This window comes from Zalophus californianus, chromosome 2 (assembly GCF_009762305.2).
Source record: "Zalophus californianus isolate mZalCal1 chromosome 2, mZalCal1.pri.v2, whole genome shotgun sequence".
In the NCBI taxonomy this organism is placed as follows: Eukaryota; Metazoa; Chordata; class Mammalia; order Carnivora; family Otariidae; genus Zalophus; species Zalophus californianus.
In genome coordinates this window covers 140,301,629-140,321,264 of record NC_045596.1, presented here as the reverse complement: position 1 = coordinate 140,321,264, position 19,636 = coordinate 140,301,629, and the positions used below count along the sequence as shown (strand labels likewise).

At 34.2% G+C, this 19,636-nt stretch overlaps 1 protein-coding gene across 5 annotated transcripts in view; it reads right to left on the bottom strand.

The window, feature by feature from the left end:
- Positions 1–19,636, bottom strand: part of TLL1 (tolloid like 1) — a 215,085-nt gene that overhangs the window by 14,975 nt on the left and 180,474 nt on the right. For all 5 annotated transcript variants that reach the window (XM_035726294.1, XM_027599787.2, XM_027599785.2 and 2 more), the window contains 2 exons: positions 10,890–11,015; positions 8,168–8,295 (listed from right to left, as the gene is read on the bottom strand). In XM_035726294.1, coding sequence (XP_035582187.1) covers positions 8,168–8,295; positions 10,890–11,015 — 254 coding nt within the window. The remainder of the gene's footprint in view (positions 1–8,167; positions 8,296–10,889; positions 11,016–19,636) is intronic.

Below are 19,636 nucleotides of genomic sequence, written 5' to 3'. Positions count from 1 at the left end.
ATCTTCTCGAGGCTGCCCTCATTCCTTGGCTCATGTCCCTTTGTTCCAATTTCATAACCAACAGTCTAGCATCTTCTCTCCTCTCTGACCTCCTGCTTCCTTCTTGTAAGCACCCCTGTGACCACATCAAACCCATCCAGAAAATCCAGGATAATCTCTCCATTTCAAGATCTTTATGTTAACCACAGTTCTTTTTGTCACATAAGGTAACATGTGCTTAGGTTCTGGGGATCATCTCCTCCTTTGAGGAGATGAGGAACATTATTCTGTTTACTACAAAAAGTAAGAGCTAAATGTTTTCACCCTCTGATTTTAAGGAAAGTGATCATGGACACTTACGACTCCATGATTTCCAACTCTTTTACCCTGACCCTCTTAACTAACTAAATCCTGCAGAGCAAGTCTGGCCCTCAGGCTGTTTTTGTAATTAAACTTTTATTGGACCACAACCACATGCATTCATCTGTGTATTGTCTGTGGATGCTTTCATACTCAAACAGCAGAATTAAATTGTAGCAGAACAGACCACATAGTCTACAAACTCCGTAATATTTCCTTTTTGACCCTTTAAAGAAAGTTTTCTGATAAGCAATCATTAGCTATATTTTTAATTGTTAGGATTGAGTTTCAGATTCATAAGGCTACACAAAAACTTGATCATGGTTGAATTATCCAATAAAATGGTATATAATTTTTATTATTAATCATTGTCATAATTATAATTACTCTTTTTATATCATATATCAATGTTTATTGGCTTTTAATAAACTATTATGCCAAACATTTTATATACAAGTTTGTGTAATACACACACAAAATTCCTGAGTAAATATTAGCTCCAATTTCCAAAGGAAGAAATTGAGACATAAAAGGATTAGTATCTTTCTCAAGATAACATGGCTAGTTAAATTTAGACACAAGTCACTTTAAGTTCAAAATATATGTTCCTAATCCTTCCATATGTCTCTGTTGGGTATTCATTTTACTTAATTATTATAACTTCCTTTTATTAATATTTTCCATTTAAATTATTATATATGCACGCATGCACAGCCATTATTGATGCAGGATGCTAAAATAAAAAAAAATAGATAAAATGTAGAGAGAGAATCTTGGGCTTGAAGGTATTTAGATCCCTATCAGCTTTATAAATTTGCCAACTTACCTAAGCCGCCAGGGACAGCTTCCTTATCTATAAGTGTTATTTGTGATACCAACTTGAGATAATATGCATGATACCTCTTTGAAGCCATTAGGCACTATGCACACATTAGTTCTTAGTGCTATTTAGTCCAAGCACAGTTTTGTGAGGTATGAGATGTACCCAGTCAAGCTGCATTTTATTATTTGGAAAACACTCTAAGAAATGGAAAACTTGAGAACAGTTATATTTTTTGTGTGGAATTCCATATGAGAGAGTGCCTATCTTAGAATAGGCCCTTTTTAAAGGACTCTCCCAGGATCTCTTGATCCCAGCTCTCTAGCTTATTACATTTATATGAAGACAGCATTCCAAGATCTTATAAAGATCAGAGCATGTGTCACAAAAGTATACGAAAGAATATACAAAAAATCTTCAAGAACCAATATAATAATTCATAAATACAATTCTACTTAATTTTTATATTTAGCTTTATAAGAGTAAATTCATGATCTAGGGACAAAATTAATGTTTATTATGTAGTATAGACATAATTTAGGCTGTTATATTCAAATTGTTGTTTCATATTACTGGACAGTATTTACTACGTCATTTTTTTAAAAAATCACCATTAAATAAGATTTCCTGCTTGTATATCAGCTGCCTGTATATACTACAGCCTAATCATATTCTGGCTACACATTCTGGACTTTACCCAAAGCAAATCTGTCAGGACAGTATAAGCAGTAACTCACTAGTGTTACATTTACTTTCAGAAAATATGTGCAGTCTTACATATTTAAATGAATGGGTGAGATTAAAGATGACTATGTATTCTCCGCTACTCTCCCCATTGAGATGAAGCCTAATTCTCTTCCCCTTGATTCCAGACCAGCCTTTGTAATTTCCTTAACCAATAGGGTGTGAGGAGGTAACATTCAGGGGCTTCTGTGGCATCTTCCTGGGCCTCCTGAAATACTCTCTTTGGGGACCCCGTACCACCATAGGAAGGTTCTGAGACCACCAGGCCAGAATGATGGTGTGTAGGTACTCTGGTTGTCCCACCTGAGATTACCTTCTAGCCCTCTCCACCAAGATGACAGATATACAATTAAAGCGACCTTGACTCTCCAAACCAGACCATACCCAGGTGAATATCACTGACCTCAATCAATGCCATGGGCAACAGAATATTCAGGAAAGCTCTACTGAAATCATGACCCTCTTTCTCCCCAAACCACGGGATATAATAAAATGGTGCTTGCTTTAAGCCACGAGGTTTTGGGTTAGTTTGTTATAAAGCAATAGATAATTAAAACAGTGCATAAAAAAGAATAGTTGTATTATACTGCCAAAAGTCTTAAATTTCTGTAATTCCATAATAAGCTGACCACTACTTATAGTTCAGTCCTTACATTATTGTACAATAATAGACACTAGATATGGATAATCACATCATGAACTGAATATACTTATGGTAAATAAATACTACGCACAAAAATGCTCATATCGCTCAAAGGGCACTGAATTTTATTTTAAGTCCTTTACCTCCATAATTGCACATTATCTAAATAACTGTGATATTTGTAGTCTTACAAGTCAACCAAATTAACTAAAATATGGTTATCCAAGACATAGTGAAAGACTTGTTTCACCCACAAACCACTACTTGCATGTCACCCAACACAACTCTCTATCAAGGTAAAAGAATATTTGTGTTAGAAAGAAGAGTAAGCCCCTTAAAATTCACAAGCAAGGTGGTTTTCTTTATAACTCATGAAATTGTCTTTAGGAACAATTTCCTTTCCTTTGCTTATGATATGAATAGATAAAATATTTAGAAATGTTTCATTATTTTTCCATAGAGCCTAAGTAAAGAGGGGTAACAATATGTGAGTTGTAAAGAAAGCTCCATGGTGTAGGAAAAGGTCAAATGTTTTCTTTGCCTTCTCTCTTTGCCCTGGCCCTTTAAGAGACTAACTTGTAGCCAAGTATCTATCAGCAGCTCTTGGCCTAAGGATACTAAAAGATTTAATAATTTTCCAAGTTTCCTTTGGGAATCTATTTTCCAAATTCAGTTTGGGTTCAAGTTCTTCCATGAAAATTAAGGATCCTAAAGAAACCAGGCAAAATGCATATATCTTGAACAACATATCTCTTTGGTAACATTTGCTATACAATAAATGTCTAACTACATAGAAAGGTGAGTGAATGGTTTGAATTGGAATTATAAACAGGGTTGGCCAAATGTCCATTGGCTGATATCTGCTATAAACAGCAATTTCAGTTTTAAAGTAGATAAGATTAGTTAGCAGTTACACAATAAGCAGGAAGACAATGATAGTAGACATAGCAACAACATTGAGATGGTAAGAATTAAAATATATAGAACTAAAATATCACTTGAAGTTGGTAGCTAATCTCATGACACACTTTCCAGTGATCCTAACTCTTAGAGTGTATTAGAGTGTATTGAGAGGTTTTATATGAACATGATTAACGGGATAATAAAGTGGGAATCAGTATTGTGTTTCAATTTAGAAACTTTGGGGTGAAGTGATGTACTTTAACAAGGCTTCCAGGTAATTTTGATGCATGCTAATATTTGAGAAAGCCTAGGGCTTAGACTGTAATGACTTCCACAAAGATCATAAAATCAAATACTTAAAGATCAATATTTGCTTAAAGCTTTTTTTTTTTCTTTCTGCGAATTTCCTTCTTAGGATACTAGTAAGCATGACCACTGTTGACAGACATGCTTTATGTCCTGACCTTCAAGTGGAATATTTGCATGAAAATTAAAGCTTGCAATTTGTGAAAGAACAGACTGTCCTAGAGTTGGAAGGGGAGTTCAATAAGCTGAAAGATATAAAACTAAGAAAGAATAAAATATTGTCATTTTTAAAACTGGGGTATATCAGGAGTTCTACTTCCCCTTGGTATAGAGAGCTGGAACTATTGTTGTTTCTACCCCAACAACAAGAAAAACCCATGTAAACTTTAAGAATCACAACTTCACTGAACACATCAAAGAGCTGAAGTCACTAGTCAACCAAGTAATATGAAATGCACTGAATCTCAGCCCCCTCCAAGGAGAAATGAGACACAACCTCCTGTTCATCAGTGACAGACCATGGAAGGAAGAGATGCTGGGTGCCATACAACCAGGCAAGAAGTATCCAGCTATAATTTTTAATAAACTGGTAGAAGTCAGGTATGGACTAGAGTAAAAGAACAGAGACCCTGGGAGCTGAAGACACAGGGGGTGTTAGAACCCATTTGCAAGCTCTTCTCCCTGGACCCCAATGTCCTGTTCATGAGGAAAATCATGGGTAGAGCAGGAGAAGGCCAATCGCCTGCCTCAGTGTTGCAGGCTTGGAGAAGCGAAGTGGTTACTGCTATGAGAAAAATATGAAGCCCTGATGTAACCTTTCTCTAGAAAACAAAACTTAAGCTCCTGGAAGAAGGAAAGAAAACCCTGTCACCACAGGGCAAAGATACAGACCCACTGTAGCCAGGCGAAGGGCAAAACAACAACAACAACAAAACCCCAAAATAAACCACGTCTGCCTCTGGAGAAGCACTGTTCACAGGTTCCTACAGCAAGGACAGTAGAGGCCTGCTACCACTGTGGAAGGGACAAGAAACTCTCATGGAAGACCAATCAGAGATATAAGATGGAGTCTGGTTGCCACAGAGGAAAGACACAGGACCACTGAGAAAGACTATCTCTGATACCTAAACCATCAGGTCCTAAGGTAGATGCTATACTAAGACAACAGTGAAGCCCTTGCCCAGAGCAACAAGCACCCAGTAAGAAGAAAGTACAGTCTACCACTGGGGAGTACAAAGTGTGGAGAGGGAAATCACTCATGGTGGAGATGAACAGGGAAGCTAAAGATAAAGTAGAAACATTGTGAAATGCCATTGAAATCCCAGCCTCCAATTTAAGAAAAAGGAATTCAAGGCCAATGGTGCACTGAAGGTCATCATAGGAACAAGAAAACCCAAAGTTTTAGTCAGCTTTACTAACTAGATATTTCCTCAACAACATCAACTTCCATACAAACATGTGTTAATAGCCTCAGAAGAGATGTGTCCAATTCCAGACATAAAATCTCTACTATTATCCACATAATGTCAGGAATTTTTTAAAAAGTCACATGACACACAAAAAAGGCAAGAAAAGTGAAAAAACACACTGCTAAAACAGAAAATAATGAACAGAACTGCCTCAGACATAACCCCTATGTTTAAACTATGAGATGGAATTTAAAGTAACTATGATTGGGGCACCACCCAAGTAGCTCAGTCTGTTAAGTATCTGACTCTTGATTTCAGTTCAGGTCATGATCTCAGGGTCGTGAGATCAAGCATCACATCAGGCCCTGTGCTGGGTGTGGAGCCTGCTTGAGATTCTCTCTCTCCCTCTCCCTCTGCCCCCACCCTTGTTCACGTACTCTCTCTTTAAAAACTATAAATTAAATAAGGTAAATATGATTATTATGCTCCAGATGCTAGTAAATGACCACCTTCTTATACTGTACACAAAAATAAATCCAAAATGGATAAAGACTTAAGTGTGAGACAGAAATCCATCAAAATCCTAGAGGAGAACACAAACAGCAACCTCTTTGACCTCGGCCACAGCAACTTCTCATTTGACACGTCTCCAGATGCAAGGAAAACAAAAGTGAAAATGAACTATTGGGACTACATCAAAATAAAAAGCTTCTGCACAGTGAAGGAAACAATCAACAAAACTATAAGGTAGCTTACAGAATGGGAGAAGATATTTGCAAAGTGCATATCTGATAAAGGGTTACTATCCAAAATCTATACAGAACTTATTTAATTCAACCGCCTGAAAACCAAATAGTCCACTTAAGAAGTGGACAGGCGACACCAGAGCTTACTCTGTGCACACAGGGAGGAGAGGCCATGTAAGTATATAACAACAAAGTAGCCATCTACAAGCCAGGAGATGAGGCATTACCAGACAGCACATTGATCTTGAACTTCTAGCCTCCAAAACTGTAAGAAAATATTTTGTTTTTGTTTTAGCCACTCAGTCTATGGTATTTTGTTTTGGCAACCTAAGCAAATTAATAAACATGAAAGTTGTAATAATGAATCAAATGAACATGCTAGAAATAAACATGGTAAGAGGAATAAAGAATGTGTTAATAAGTTCATCAAGGCGACTCAAGACAGCCAAAGAAACAATCACTGAACTTGAAGATAGGTCCACAGAAATTTATGCAAACTTAGACTCAAGAAGAGTGACAAAAAAATAACAGAGCATCCAAGAGTTATGGTATAATATAAAACAGTCTAGCATATGTACAATTTGAATCTCAGAAAGAAAGGAGAGACAATAGTAAAAAAGAATTTTGTGAAGAAATAATGGCAGAGAATTTTCAGAAATTTCTAACAAACATCATAATACAGATGCAAGAAATTCAGAGAATTTTGAGAAGAATAAATCCCACAAAATTTCTAAACACACACACACATAGATACATTATATTCAAACTTCTGATTAAAAAAATGAAGATAACAATAGGAAAAAAGGAATAAATATAAGATTTATAACAGGCTTATGAGAAACCATGAAAGCCAGAAAATAATGGAGTCAGTGTTATAGACAAGAAAATAAAATTGTCATCCTAGAATTTTATACCCAATGAAAATATCCTTAAATAGTGGTACTGCACAGACATACCCTACACAAAATATAGAAGAAATCTGTCTTCAGACAGAAGGAATGTAATGCAGACAAAATGTGGATCTACAAAATACAATGTCTTCAGAAAATCTATTTTTCCAATTTCTTTTGCTACTGCTAAAAAGAACGCAGCCCATAAGCCTCAGAATGGTCCTCTCAATCAGGACCTTGGATAGGACTGCCAAATAATCCTGTTCCCACAATACTGTCATCTCTTCACCTAGCATCCTTCCAAAGAGTGGCTGAAATAAATTGATGTCTCTGTTTGGAAAGTCAGTTACTGATATTTTACAAATACAGTGATTGCAAGAAACTCCATAAGATGGCTATGAACGTCTTGGTGACATTCTCTAATTTTATTATTATAATGCCACACATAAGTAATGCTTCTCCTCCACCCCACCAAATTCACTGAAAAGAAAGTTTAAAAACAAAGTTTTAAAATTAACCTCATGGCTGGACTGGTCCAGTAAGCTACCATATGCAGACCGGTAGCCTCTTTCTCAAGACAATGTCTTGTCCTTTATTATGGTGCCACTAGACTGTCCTGAGCCTTGCTGGTTGGCATTCCCTCCTGCTTTTGACAACAGCATGTTATGGGAAATTGTTAAAATTTCTGTATTCTTATGATTATTTCCTTACATTATACTCCTCAAGTACTCTGCAGGCTATAATGAAACAATATATATTACCAGATGATCAGGACAGAACGCAAGACAGAGAACACAGGAGGAAGGACAAACATTACATTCACATGTGAATTTAGGGGAAGTCTAAAGATACCAGTATCTGTCTAAGGAAGGCAACTATGTTATGCAAAAATGACTTGTTACAAGACAACATTGTTTTATAAAAAATACATGCATTTTGTCTTTAAGATATATAGAATTGACACAACCAGTACTATGCTCTGTTTATATGAATAGTTATTTTATTTCTTTCTTGCTGAATTTCGGATGACTTTTTTGTTCCTTCCTTTATTTCCCCACTTGGAAACATTATGACCAATAACATGTTAGGAAGGAGAGCCTACTGTTTTGCAGCAACGTTGGTAATGCCTTTTAAAGCATCCGGGATAAGAACACCATATGAGAACTGCACGGCTGCCATTACTGTCATCTTGATCTAGGAAATCAGGGATTTGTTTAGTGTAAGTAGGAAAGCATAAGAAAGAAAATCTTTTCCAGCTGCCCACTAATTCAATTCAATTGAATAAACATTCACTTTATTTCCATGTGCTGGCCATGAAAGACAAGGGCAGTCAGTTTAACAGAAAGAAGAAGGACGAGCTCACTTACTAATTTGATTCGGTGGCCAGGAGTGGTACTGATTTCCCATGTGCATTCCTTCCTGCTTGGGTACTTGTCTGGCCAGTTGGGGCTGGTGATGAAGCCACTTGGACTGTGGATCTTCTGTTCACACTCAGCTGTGCCAGTAACAATAATAGCAGTCAGTATGGAAATCCAGCCCAGGATTGGTTCAGCAAGAAAGTAGCTTATTTGCTCCCTATGCTGCTGAAAAGATTTTCCTGAATACTAACTAATCACCACTCCAGTCTCTGTTATCATAGTCATCTGCTTTGGCAAACATGTTGTAGATCATAATCAGGCAATGTTTATTTTTTTGCTCACATGAAATTAAGCGTTTACAATGAATTAGATAAATGCCTAAAAGAAAATGGACTAGTTTAAACTGCTGGATCTGAAAGCTCAGATTTTAACAGAGCAAAATATATTGACAATCGAGGATATTAACACTTGGCATGTGCAAAATACTTAACGCAATGTCACAAATGATAATCAATGGATATGCCACTTTCAATTCATATTTTTCCATTAGCAGAAACATCATTTATAGCTAATTAACATCATTAAGCCATCTTATGGATCATGTATTTACATTTTCTCTCACCCTTAAAGTAAACATGTGGATACCTAAACCATAATTTTAGCTGCTAAAGTAAATTAATCCTTAATTTTATCAAAGTAAAATGCAGCACTAAGGGGAAAAATAAATGAACAGCTACTAGCCATGGAAATAGCTTCTAAACTAATTTTGAAGGCTATTTCATTCAATTAATATGAAATTTCTTTTAGGTTTTTCACAATTAAAATTACCTTAGCTTAAAGGAGACTATTCTACATTGTAAATATCACACTTCAAAAATGTTTAATGTCAAAAAAATATTTAATATCCTCAGGGTCTGTCCATTCTCTGTAACTCATGAAGCAGGCCGCTACACATGCTAGTTTAGACTGGGAATTATTTATTGTGTATTATGTATCCCATTCTAAAACACAACTAATTCTCTGATATTTTCCAAGAAATCTCTTTGGGGCAACTCTTTACTATATGGACAAAACACCTGTTACACTGCAGGACTGTGCAATAAGGGTATGATGCCCAACATAAATGTGCTGTTGTTGCATTCCCTACTACTAGATCTTTCTCTTACTTGTGGTAGGTTTCCATAGGGAGATTTGGACTCCTAGCATAGGAATACAAAAAAGAGAAGAAATTCAGCTCCTTTCAAACAATGTAGGATCATGTAGCAAGTCTTAGAATCTAGATCCTAACAGTTTTCTAAGTTCCATTATTCCTGTCCCTGCTTTGCCATATGAAATATGGAGTTTCCAGGATCTGGAAATAGCCTATAAAACAAAGCCAAGAGGCTTGCTACTAAATTGTAGAAGGTGTCCATATGATAGCAGAGGTAAAAAAAAAATCCTAACCCCTTACTGGCAGTAAAAATGAGATTTATTAGGGATACCTAAATATCGTTCTATCTAAAAGCAAGTTTCCTATGAAATCCTTTCTTGAAAATATTTACTGTAATAAACAAAGAATTAAGGTATCTAACTTATATTTGTTACTTGTGAGCCACAGGGTATATGCATACTTTACAAAAGCTGTCTCTTTTTTCTCTGAATTATCTTCTATAACTGCATGACTATTCCCCAGCCTGTTGATTTAACAGAATACTGTACTAAGTTACAAATATCGGAGTCCTCATGGGTTTATCCTCACATAAGAAACTTAAAAGAGGGGAAAAAAATTCTGCTGGCCTATGATTCTGAGCAATATCATTGGCTCAATGAAAAAATTGAAAAAAACTGACATATGACAATATTTGAAAGGAAGTGAATGGAACAAGAGTTAGTTCAGGATATCCTGTACTAATCCAATGTTCATACAAAGAGCTGCTATCTAACTGTGATTCCAGCCAGGGACCTACCAATCTACATGTGCTAATAACTAAAGTTATAAAATCTGCTATAGTAATTCTTTCAAAATGGGCATAAATCCAATTTAAGTAGAAAATTCAGAAGCAAATCCTCAAAGGATGAAATAAGAACTGAGTAACTATTTCTTGTTCCCATCTACCTCATACTGGCTAAGGAGATAAAGATAACTGTTTTTTTATAAAATCAGAATATTATAAGGCCTAGGGGTCAAAAACTGATAGCCTACTATTGTGCTATTAGAATGCTCCTTTTTTTTCTTTTTTTGGCCAAACCCATGACTTAGAACTTTAAATGGCACAGTATCTACCATTTTCCAAATGTCTTTCCTCTGGTAGGCATTTGAGTTTGATACTCTTGGTATTTAAAGTGCCATCACTCATGTAGCACATATATGATATTCTGGGGAGGGAAATTAAACCAAATGCAAAACATTTAGCAGAAGTCAAGTTTAAATATGGAGACTGTCATAGGGTCTGTGCTACAAGAACCTGGGGATAATGTGGTGCTTTTCTGGCTGCCAGATGGCATCATAGCCACTCCAATGTCTGTTACACAAAGTTATTCTAATGTCACCCATTTGTGAAGTGCAGAACCTTTAGGTATTATGAGGTTCCAATAGTATGCCTTGTATCTCTGAATGCTGCACATATTTTTTTTGACATTTGAACAGTCAACAATGATATCACTCATTGATATGATTAACTCTACTTGGAAGCAGTGCTTTACCGAAACTACATGCAATTCTAGATGTTAAGAAAAGAACACTCTTTCATACCTTCCTTGCAGTCATGTTTATTTTCATGCAGCACAAATCCATTACGGCACTGACACATGTAGCTTCCCATTGTGTTGACACATTCATGTTGACACCCACCATTATCCTTGGAGCATTCGTCTTTGTCTAGCAAAAAGATAACTCCACAGTTTAGTAAAGTAGCTTTGGAAACAAAGGGTATCAAAGGAAACTCTTTTAGCTGTGGTTAACACTGGCAAAGGGTAAACTAAGTCACAGCTTTCTTTGTTCCCAACATAAAACAAACCCCCCCAAATTTATAGTGTCTTAGTTTTACCCACTCCTTGTTTAGCTTGGAGCCTTGTACCATGAATTGAGTTTCTAAGACTGTTGACTCTAGGAAGACAACTTGTAACCTCTTTCACTCCTATGTTGGAGTAGGAGTTCTGAGTAGGAGAGAGGAAATGAATGAATCTTTTTCCAACTAATCCTAGACATTTATTGCCAATTTTTAAAAATAAATTTAAAATTGTGAGTAGTTTGAATAAATGCAGAACTGCATTTAAGTAGAGGGAAATCCTTCAATATATTAGCCATGGTGTAGAGACAGAGGCTAAATAAGGTTCCAAAATTTGTGTATAATAACTTTTAAAAAAAATCACTCAGTATGACTACTGCAGTTGATTTTTTTTTGTTAACTTTGCTGTTATGGTTAGCATTAATGAATCTGAACACTTCATAACCATTCAAGACAGAAAAAGGCATCATTCATTAGATTATCCTAAAGAAGTAACTTAATTTATATATTTGAAACAAATCTACTCCAGCAGACCAGTTTATTAATAAGTAATTCCCTGAAAAGGCTTTTAGTGTGCTAGAAGTAAAGGTTAGAATAGGAAATATGAGCTTTAAGGAATAGCCAAAAAATTCACTACAGGGAAGAAAGCCAAACGAGATTAGCAGGCAGTCAATCCAGTGAGAGGCATCAGCCACCATACTATGTCATTCAGCTGTCATTCCATGGCTGGCTTGTCCATTAAAGTCAAAACTGGCAGATTGCTCCTGACACACATAGATGATGACACATCACTCAGACTTTCATCACTCTCACAGCATAGAGAACAAAAAGGACACATGACAGTCATATCAGAGGTTGGCTGAATTCAAAAATTTATACTGTCAACTGATTTTTCAAGTGACAATTTGTGAGCTCACGGAGGCACACAGATAGCTAAAGCTAGTTTTGCCTTTTTATCAAATCAATATTCACTCTATGGAAATGGGTTTAGGAAAAGCATTTTTATAGAAGAATCTGATAGTAATTTTTAAGAACACATCTGTTTTCCCATTTTTGGAGACTGATTACACGACATAGCACACACATGCTTCTGGGATATATTCATGTATTGGCAATATCAGAATACTCCAAATGCATACAGGCAGTCCTAAAGTTCAAAAGAATATATCAGAATCGATACATCTATGATTTATGTGTTCTCTATCTATCTTTAACACCTCCATTTCACTTTTATTATTTACTATGTAGCTTAAGCACAATAAAAGCAGAATAAAGAAAACCGTTCTCTAAAAGAACATCAACATGTTTAAGAAATCAGAATACAGAATTAGCCTTGTAAAATTTTTAGGGTGATTTATAATCATTGCAAAGCCCTGTTCCCTTAATTATGTCAACAGTGAAAATTACAGTTTATGAGTTATGGATGACTTATGCAAAACGGGTGGATGGTAGGTCATAACTTCTTACCCTGATGGAGTCAGCCACTTGTATTTTCCAATTCAGTCAAGCAGTAAATGATTTTAATTAATTAATTAATTAATTAAATTTATTAATGTAACTTTCCAGAGACACTTTAGTTGAGATGCTTCAGAAAAAAATATATCTTCATGAGCGGATGTAGAAATACACTTTCTTTGTTAAATGGAAATAACCAATTTAAAATTTCTGGTGCCAGAATTACTTACACTGAAATAGTTACATATTTCCTATGAAAATGTTTATATAATGAATGTTTGATGATCTTAAAATAACACCTGAGAGACTGAACTCTAGTTGTACTATAGGTCAACCAGACTTTTGAGAATTCACTGGAAATCTAACAACTATAAGCCATTTAGTTTATAGAAAATGAGTTCACATTTGCAATTGACTAGTAAACAGATTAAGTGCTCAGTGAACCAATGGTGGCAGGGACTGCCGGAAATCATCCTTTTATCTGGACCTGTTTCTGGACCTGTTAGGATTGCCATTCATGAGCAATATAAAAATGTTAAAATACAAACATGAACACAAGTTATTATTCATGCATTTTTAAGTCCATAGTTATTTTATAATCAACGCAATTCCAGTACATAAAATATTTCTAACATTTAAACTTCATTCTAGTGGCACTCTCAAGCCACTAGGTTATATTTCTAGGAAGAATTATTTTCTTTAGATTTGGCAGAATGTATTATGATAGAATAATATTAGAACATAATATTACCACAATAGCTGTGGTAATGGTAACTAAAGAGAAATAAAGTTGAAAGTGAAATTGATTACATTACATAGTAGTTTTTTTGTAGCTAATAATTCATATTTATGTTGTTTGGGAAAAATAAATGATAATTTTAAGATAATCTTTAGAGGAAAAAGAAGGGTAGGAGAAAAATAATGATTGTCCAAGTATCCACAGTACTATTTCCCCCCTTGACTGGTGTTTCCTGACTTCATCTCCACATCTGACGGTGCCTAACATAATCAATGTCACATGAAAATTAAGAGTAATCACAATACACTACTAGAATGTGTATATTCTATACATATATTAATCTAGAGTTTATCTAAAATTCAAAACTGGACTAGTGCAAACAGCAACTAAAAGCAGCAGAGGAAAGCTATCATACCCAGCAAAGTAACATGTAAAACTGTGCCTCCATGTGTCAAATAATCATTTGAGAAGAGAAAATTTCAGTAAACATTGGAATACTTAAAATTATGCACACAATTTACATCATGCAGACAAAGAAAGCTATTTATTTCAATTAATATTTTAAGTCATCTAGGGAGTAGTGAATACAGTGTGGTTATTTTAAAAATATTTATTTTATTTTTTTAGATACTTGTTTTAATAGAAGTAAATAAACTATTCTATTTAAAGTGAATTGATTTCTGATGATCTGTTGATGAGAAATAGCAACATCACAAGAGACAAAGTCCACAATTATATTCAGGACATCTTATGAATGAAAGTCATCAAACTAGAGAAAAGAGCTATTAGCAAACATGTTTATGTTTTCATTTTCTTTCCCTTTTTCCTCTTAGGACACACAAACTACAGATACCTTGAACAATGAAAATCCAAAAGAGAGAACAGAGGATGATACAGTTTTAACTATTTCTTAGACTGTTTGCATAAGAAATTTAATATTTGAGAATTCTATCAATAACTCATTTGAAATTTTCCAGTATTTTCATACTATAGGCACAAAAGTTTAAGAATAGTTTTTATTAGCGAGAGAAACAAATGTTTTGCTGAGTAGAAGTAAAACATTTATTTTCTGCAGATGGAAATTAGCCTCCTTCTTTGGAATGGACTTATCTGCTTTCCATTGCTTCATGTTAGATAAAGGAAAGATCCATTATTAGGAAAGAAGGAGGTGGCATTTTCCCATCAGAGGCCTGCAGAGTCTCTCTGAGACTATCAGAAGCCATCAGTCTATGCATAATACATACTGGATGGAACTGAAGAGGCAACCTGTATCAAATTCTTGCAAGATTCAAAAATAAAAATTTTTTCTTTGCAGAAAGCTTCTTTGTCTGTAGGAAAAAGAAAGTAAAGGGTCCATGCACCAGACAAGAAACATATATGACAGATATACTCACAAGAAATGGCAAAAGATAAAATAGACCCATTCACACTCCTGCATGCACACACACATACACTCCCATGCGTGTGTGTGCATATACGTGGCACATGCAATTTTCAACACAAACCTAACAATAAATAATCATCTTCAAAACAGCACTAATAAACTAATATTACACTGTATGTTAACTAACTGGAATTTAAATAAAAACTTGGGAAAAAAAACAGTACTAATAAACTCCTTTGAGAGCTACAACAAAGACAATTTGCTCTTTCCAAAACATGGAAATATTTCAAAATCATTAATAATGAAAACTTGTCAAAATCATAGGAAAGTTTTGTTTAATTATTTGAAACTAATCACATTAACATTTACAGTTTTCTTAGGATAATATGGGGCTGGATTTCTTCTAACAATATCTACAAGCATTCCATTAGAGAGATGGTGTACAGGAGGAATGATGTAAGGAAAGAATTGTAGACGGTTCAGATGAAGAGCATGTCTGCTGAAATCATGTCAATTTGAGGTAGAAAAATCGCACAGATCATTTTATCTGACTCCTACATTTGTTACAGACAGAAATAAACTGGGAGTCAGGTAAGGTGGGTTTTATTCCATTTTTACCACTGAGCAAGTCACTAAGTCCTCCAGTACCAGATCTGTGAGAGACACTGCTCTTAAATGAGGTTTATTCTCCAAATTCTCTAATATTCACTCTAATTTAATTCTTACCAATCCACGGTTGTTTAAGGAGGAGAGAATGTTCAACTCTCATTGTTAAAGTCATGTGTTATATTTTTTTCAAATAATGAATGCTAGAATTAAATTTTTAAAAAAACAAGTTTGACAAATCTTGCCATTTTTACATGCACAAAATCCTACTAATATTTCCTTTAATTTTGGCCCGTTTAAATAAAAATACTTTGTTCTGAGTAGAATACCATTAACCTTGCTTAACCACTTAAAATAAATAAGTTATATCACATATACCTGGGCAGGTTTGCATATTTGTGTTCAAATCCACAATCATACAAAATTGTTTGGTTTTACTATTATGTAAAGTAAGTGATTAGTGTTAACAGAAAAACAAACCTCATTCAGTTCAAAAACATAACAGTAATATATTGTTGGACCAGACTATCTTCTAGAAAATGCTTACGTTGTTTCCAATGTAGCTAAAAAACTGAACAGATACACAATTTATATCATGTCTGAATAGCTTTACTTTGATTATCCTAATTTCCTTATTTGCTTTCATATTACTTCATTATATTGTTTTTTAAATATATCCTAAAATCAGTACAGTATATAACACTTTGATTTTTTTTAGTGGGCCTTGTGGACTTCCTGTTGTATAATACAATAACTTCTAAATGTTCAAGCTATAGCATTTTTCATGTCTAATGAAAGATTTTATTATGTTATCGTTAAGATTTTATTTTTTTTGTTATTGTTAAGATTTTAAATCAGAATTTATTATGATGGTTCTTATTTTTTTATAAATACGGAAGTGACAGAATTTGACATCCAAGAGTCATTCTTCTGATCCCATTTCTTAGGTCTATAAAGTGCTTATTTAAAATGAAAAGCTATGTACAAAAATAACTAGAATCTATATTTGATTATTTTATTAAATATTTATATTTGGAAATGATGCTATAAATCTTTTATTTCACTGTACACATTAAAATCTAAATATATTTTCTTTTTTTAAAGATTTTATTTATTTATTTTGAGAGAAAGAGAATGAGAGAGAGAGAGAAAGCACATGGGGGGGAGGATCAGAGGGAGAAGCAGACTCCCCGCTGAGCTGGGAGCCCAATGCGGGACTCCATCCCAGGACTCCAAGATCATGACCTGAGCCGAAGGCAGTCGCTTAACCAAATGAGCCACCCAGGAGCCCCCAAAAAATCTAAATATTTTTTCATGTGTCTTTTTTCTTGATGTATCACTGAGCTGCAAGAAAGTTAGAATTATTTTTTAATAACTTTCCTTTCCAAATAATATAGAATCACCTATTATCAAATATTAGTTCTTCTTTTTATTGAATCCTTGGTAATTGTTCCTGGCACAAGACTGTGGAAAAAATAGCTGAACATCTTATATTCCTTATCATGTTTTCATAAATTCACAACCACTTCTGAAATCTTTAGAACACAGATTACAAAGAGAAGCATTTAAGACTCAGTCTTCATAAGGTATCACTTGATTAACAAACACACTACAGTAACACATTTATTCAACTGTCTATAATAAGATAATCTTATTAAATAACTATAAAGTTAAAATTATTAAATTTAACTCAACACAAAATACTTGAGTTAAGATTATTAACCTCTATTAATATTTATTAACTAATTAATAAAAGAGATAACTTTAAAAGTTTCTTCACTCTCAAAGATCAAAGTCTATTAGGAAATGTTTACAAATCTAGAAATATTTGGGGTAACAGAAATATGATATGTTTTTCTTCTAAAGTTATTTTAGAGGCACCTGGGTGGCTCAGTTGGTTAAGAGTCCGACTCTTGATTTCGGCTCAGGTCCTGATCTCAGGGTCTTGAGATGGAGCCCCGTGTCAGGCTCTGCACTGAGTGTGGAGCCTGCTTAAGATTCTCTCTCTCCCTTTTCCTTCTGTCCACGCATACCCGCTCACACACTCTCTCTCAAAAATTAATTAATGAATTAAAGTTATTTTTGTATTTAAATTGAAAACTGAGAGAAATTGGATAAAAACTATAAAGTACCATCTTCCTACCTTAGCACACATTCTTGGTATTTTTATATAGCAACTTTCAGGTTTGTTCTCACCACATGCTTAGCTGTATGCACAGTGTGCAGATAGTTCCATACCTAGACTTCCATTAATATTTTATCATATACAATTTTTTACATCACAAAATCATTAAACCATCTTTATGATGTAGAAAAGTCCACAAAGTGTTTGTTCTAATTTATTTACCATTTTCCCCCTGTCATACCATCAGGTTGTTTCAAATTTCTATCACTATAATAGTATATTGAAATCCTTCTTCCAGCTTTTGAAACATTTCTTTATAAATTAAGAAATCTTAATAATCCAGAACCACAGTATTTTAAATATGAATCTGACAAACTGCTGATATTTTTCAATGCACCAGAAAGAAACCCCTTGAAGTTTACACTTAATGCTAATTATCTTGGACTTTACAAAATATTAATTTAGGGACGCCTGGATGACTCAGTGAGTTAAGCCTCTGCCTTCGGCTCAGGTCGTGATCCCAGGGTCCCGGGATTGAGCCCTACATCGGGTTACCTGCTCAGCAAGGAGCCTGCTTCTCCCTCTCCAGCTCCCCCTGCTTGTGTTCCCTCTCTTGCTGTCTCTCTCTCTCTCTCTCTGTCAAATAAATAAATAAAATCTTTAAAAAATATATTAATCTAATAAAGAAGTGAAAAGTATATCTGTTGTTTTTCAGGTCACAAATACGTTCAGTGTAACACTTAACATGCTATTTGCAAAGGGCATGATCAGCTCTTAGATAAACCAAGACAAACTGGGGGTTTAAATGCTTTATGACACTAAGCAGTTTACTTAACTCCTCAGCTGCTTCATCTGTCAAGTGAATATAATAATGAGAATTATTATAGACTATGTATTTGGATGTGCTGGAGAACAGCATCTTCTTTATGTGCCTTCATATCTATATTGTAAGAATTAAAGTAGCATGCTTTATATTTCAATAGTATCATTCTAAAGACACAATCTATCTTTACAATTTGGAAAGTTTTTCCTAACCAATAATATCAGATAGTGAATTTTAAATATTCTGGGTAGCTTTAAATTTAATACTTTGCCACTATGTATGTAGCATGTATCTTTTTAAAAAAGTAAATATTAAATAAAAGGTATGACTATGATAAAGTAAAAGGATTGATAATATTATTAATATTATGATAAGATTTATTCGCTTTATAATTTCAATTTTTAAAAAAAATATTTAGGTGGTTCTAAAATAAAAACCTTTATCTCTAACCACTAAGTCACCTAAAATCTGTAAAACACATGATATTTATAAAATAGTGAAGTCTAAGAATGTCTTGCTTTCATCAAAATAGGATATTAAAATGCTACTTTGAATAACGTCTTAAATTAATGCCTGAGAAGAATTTTTAAAAGGCAATTAAACCTGGGGGAAGGAAGGCAAGGAGAATAAGAGAGCCAAGATCCCTTGTATTTTGAATGTCCTTCTGTGTATGACTTGGACCTCAATGGAGCTTGTGAACCATTAACTTCAATTACTTTGAAAACCCCAAACAAACCCTGGGCACTGTAAATCTCATTAATTTTAAACACATGGGGATTGGAATAAATGGACTTTGAATTAACTCAATCCAAATTACCTAATATTAAAATATAATTGGAATTCAGTTGCTTTAAATTGCCTGCCAGTCTGAAAGGCAGATTGCTATACTAAGGTTTATTGTAATTTTGTCTGGTTTTGAAGTTTCAGAATAATATCTTTATAAGTAAGGTCTGATTCCAAAATTAGGAAAATAAAGGAATTTCACTGGTGTTTTCATGTATTTCTTTAAATTTGGGGGACATTTTATCAAATTTCAGCTCTAGCCAAGGGAAATTTTACTATGAGTTGGTTAAACTAAATATTAAATTCCAAACAGAAGTGTCAATTGCTTAGTGTACCTGATAATCTATTATTTTTAGTAGAATTGTAATTTCCATATATGTAGTTTTCATTCTATAATCCTTTCTATAGTGATGAGGCAAAGAATGATTTTAATATCAGCTTATCAATAAATGAAAATATAATCATAAGAGGAATAAGAAATATTTGCTAGATAATAAGAATAAAAAATATGTTGCTAAAATCAGATCAGGTATTCCAGAAAAAAAGATAAATCATTTTGAAACAGGCTGCCACTTT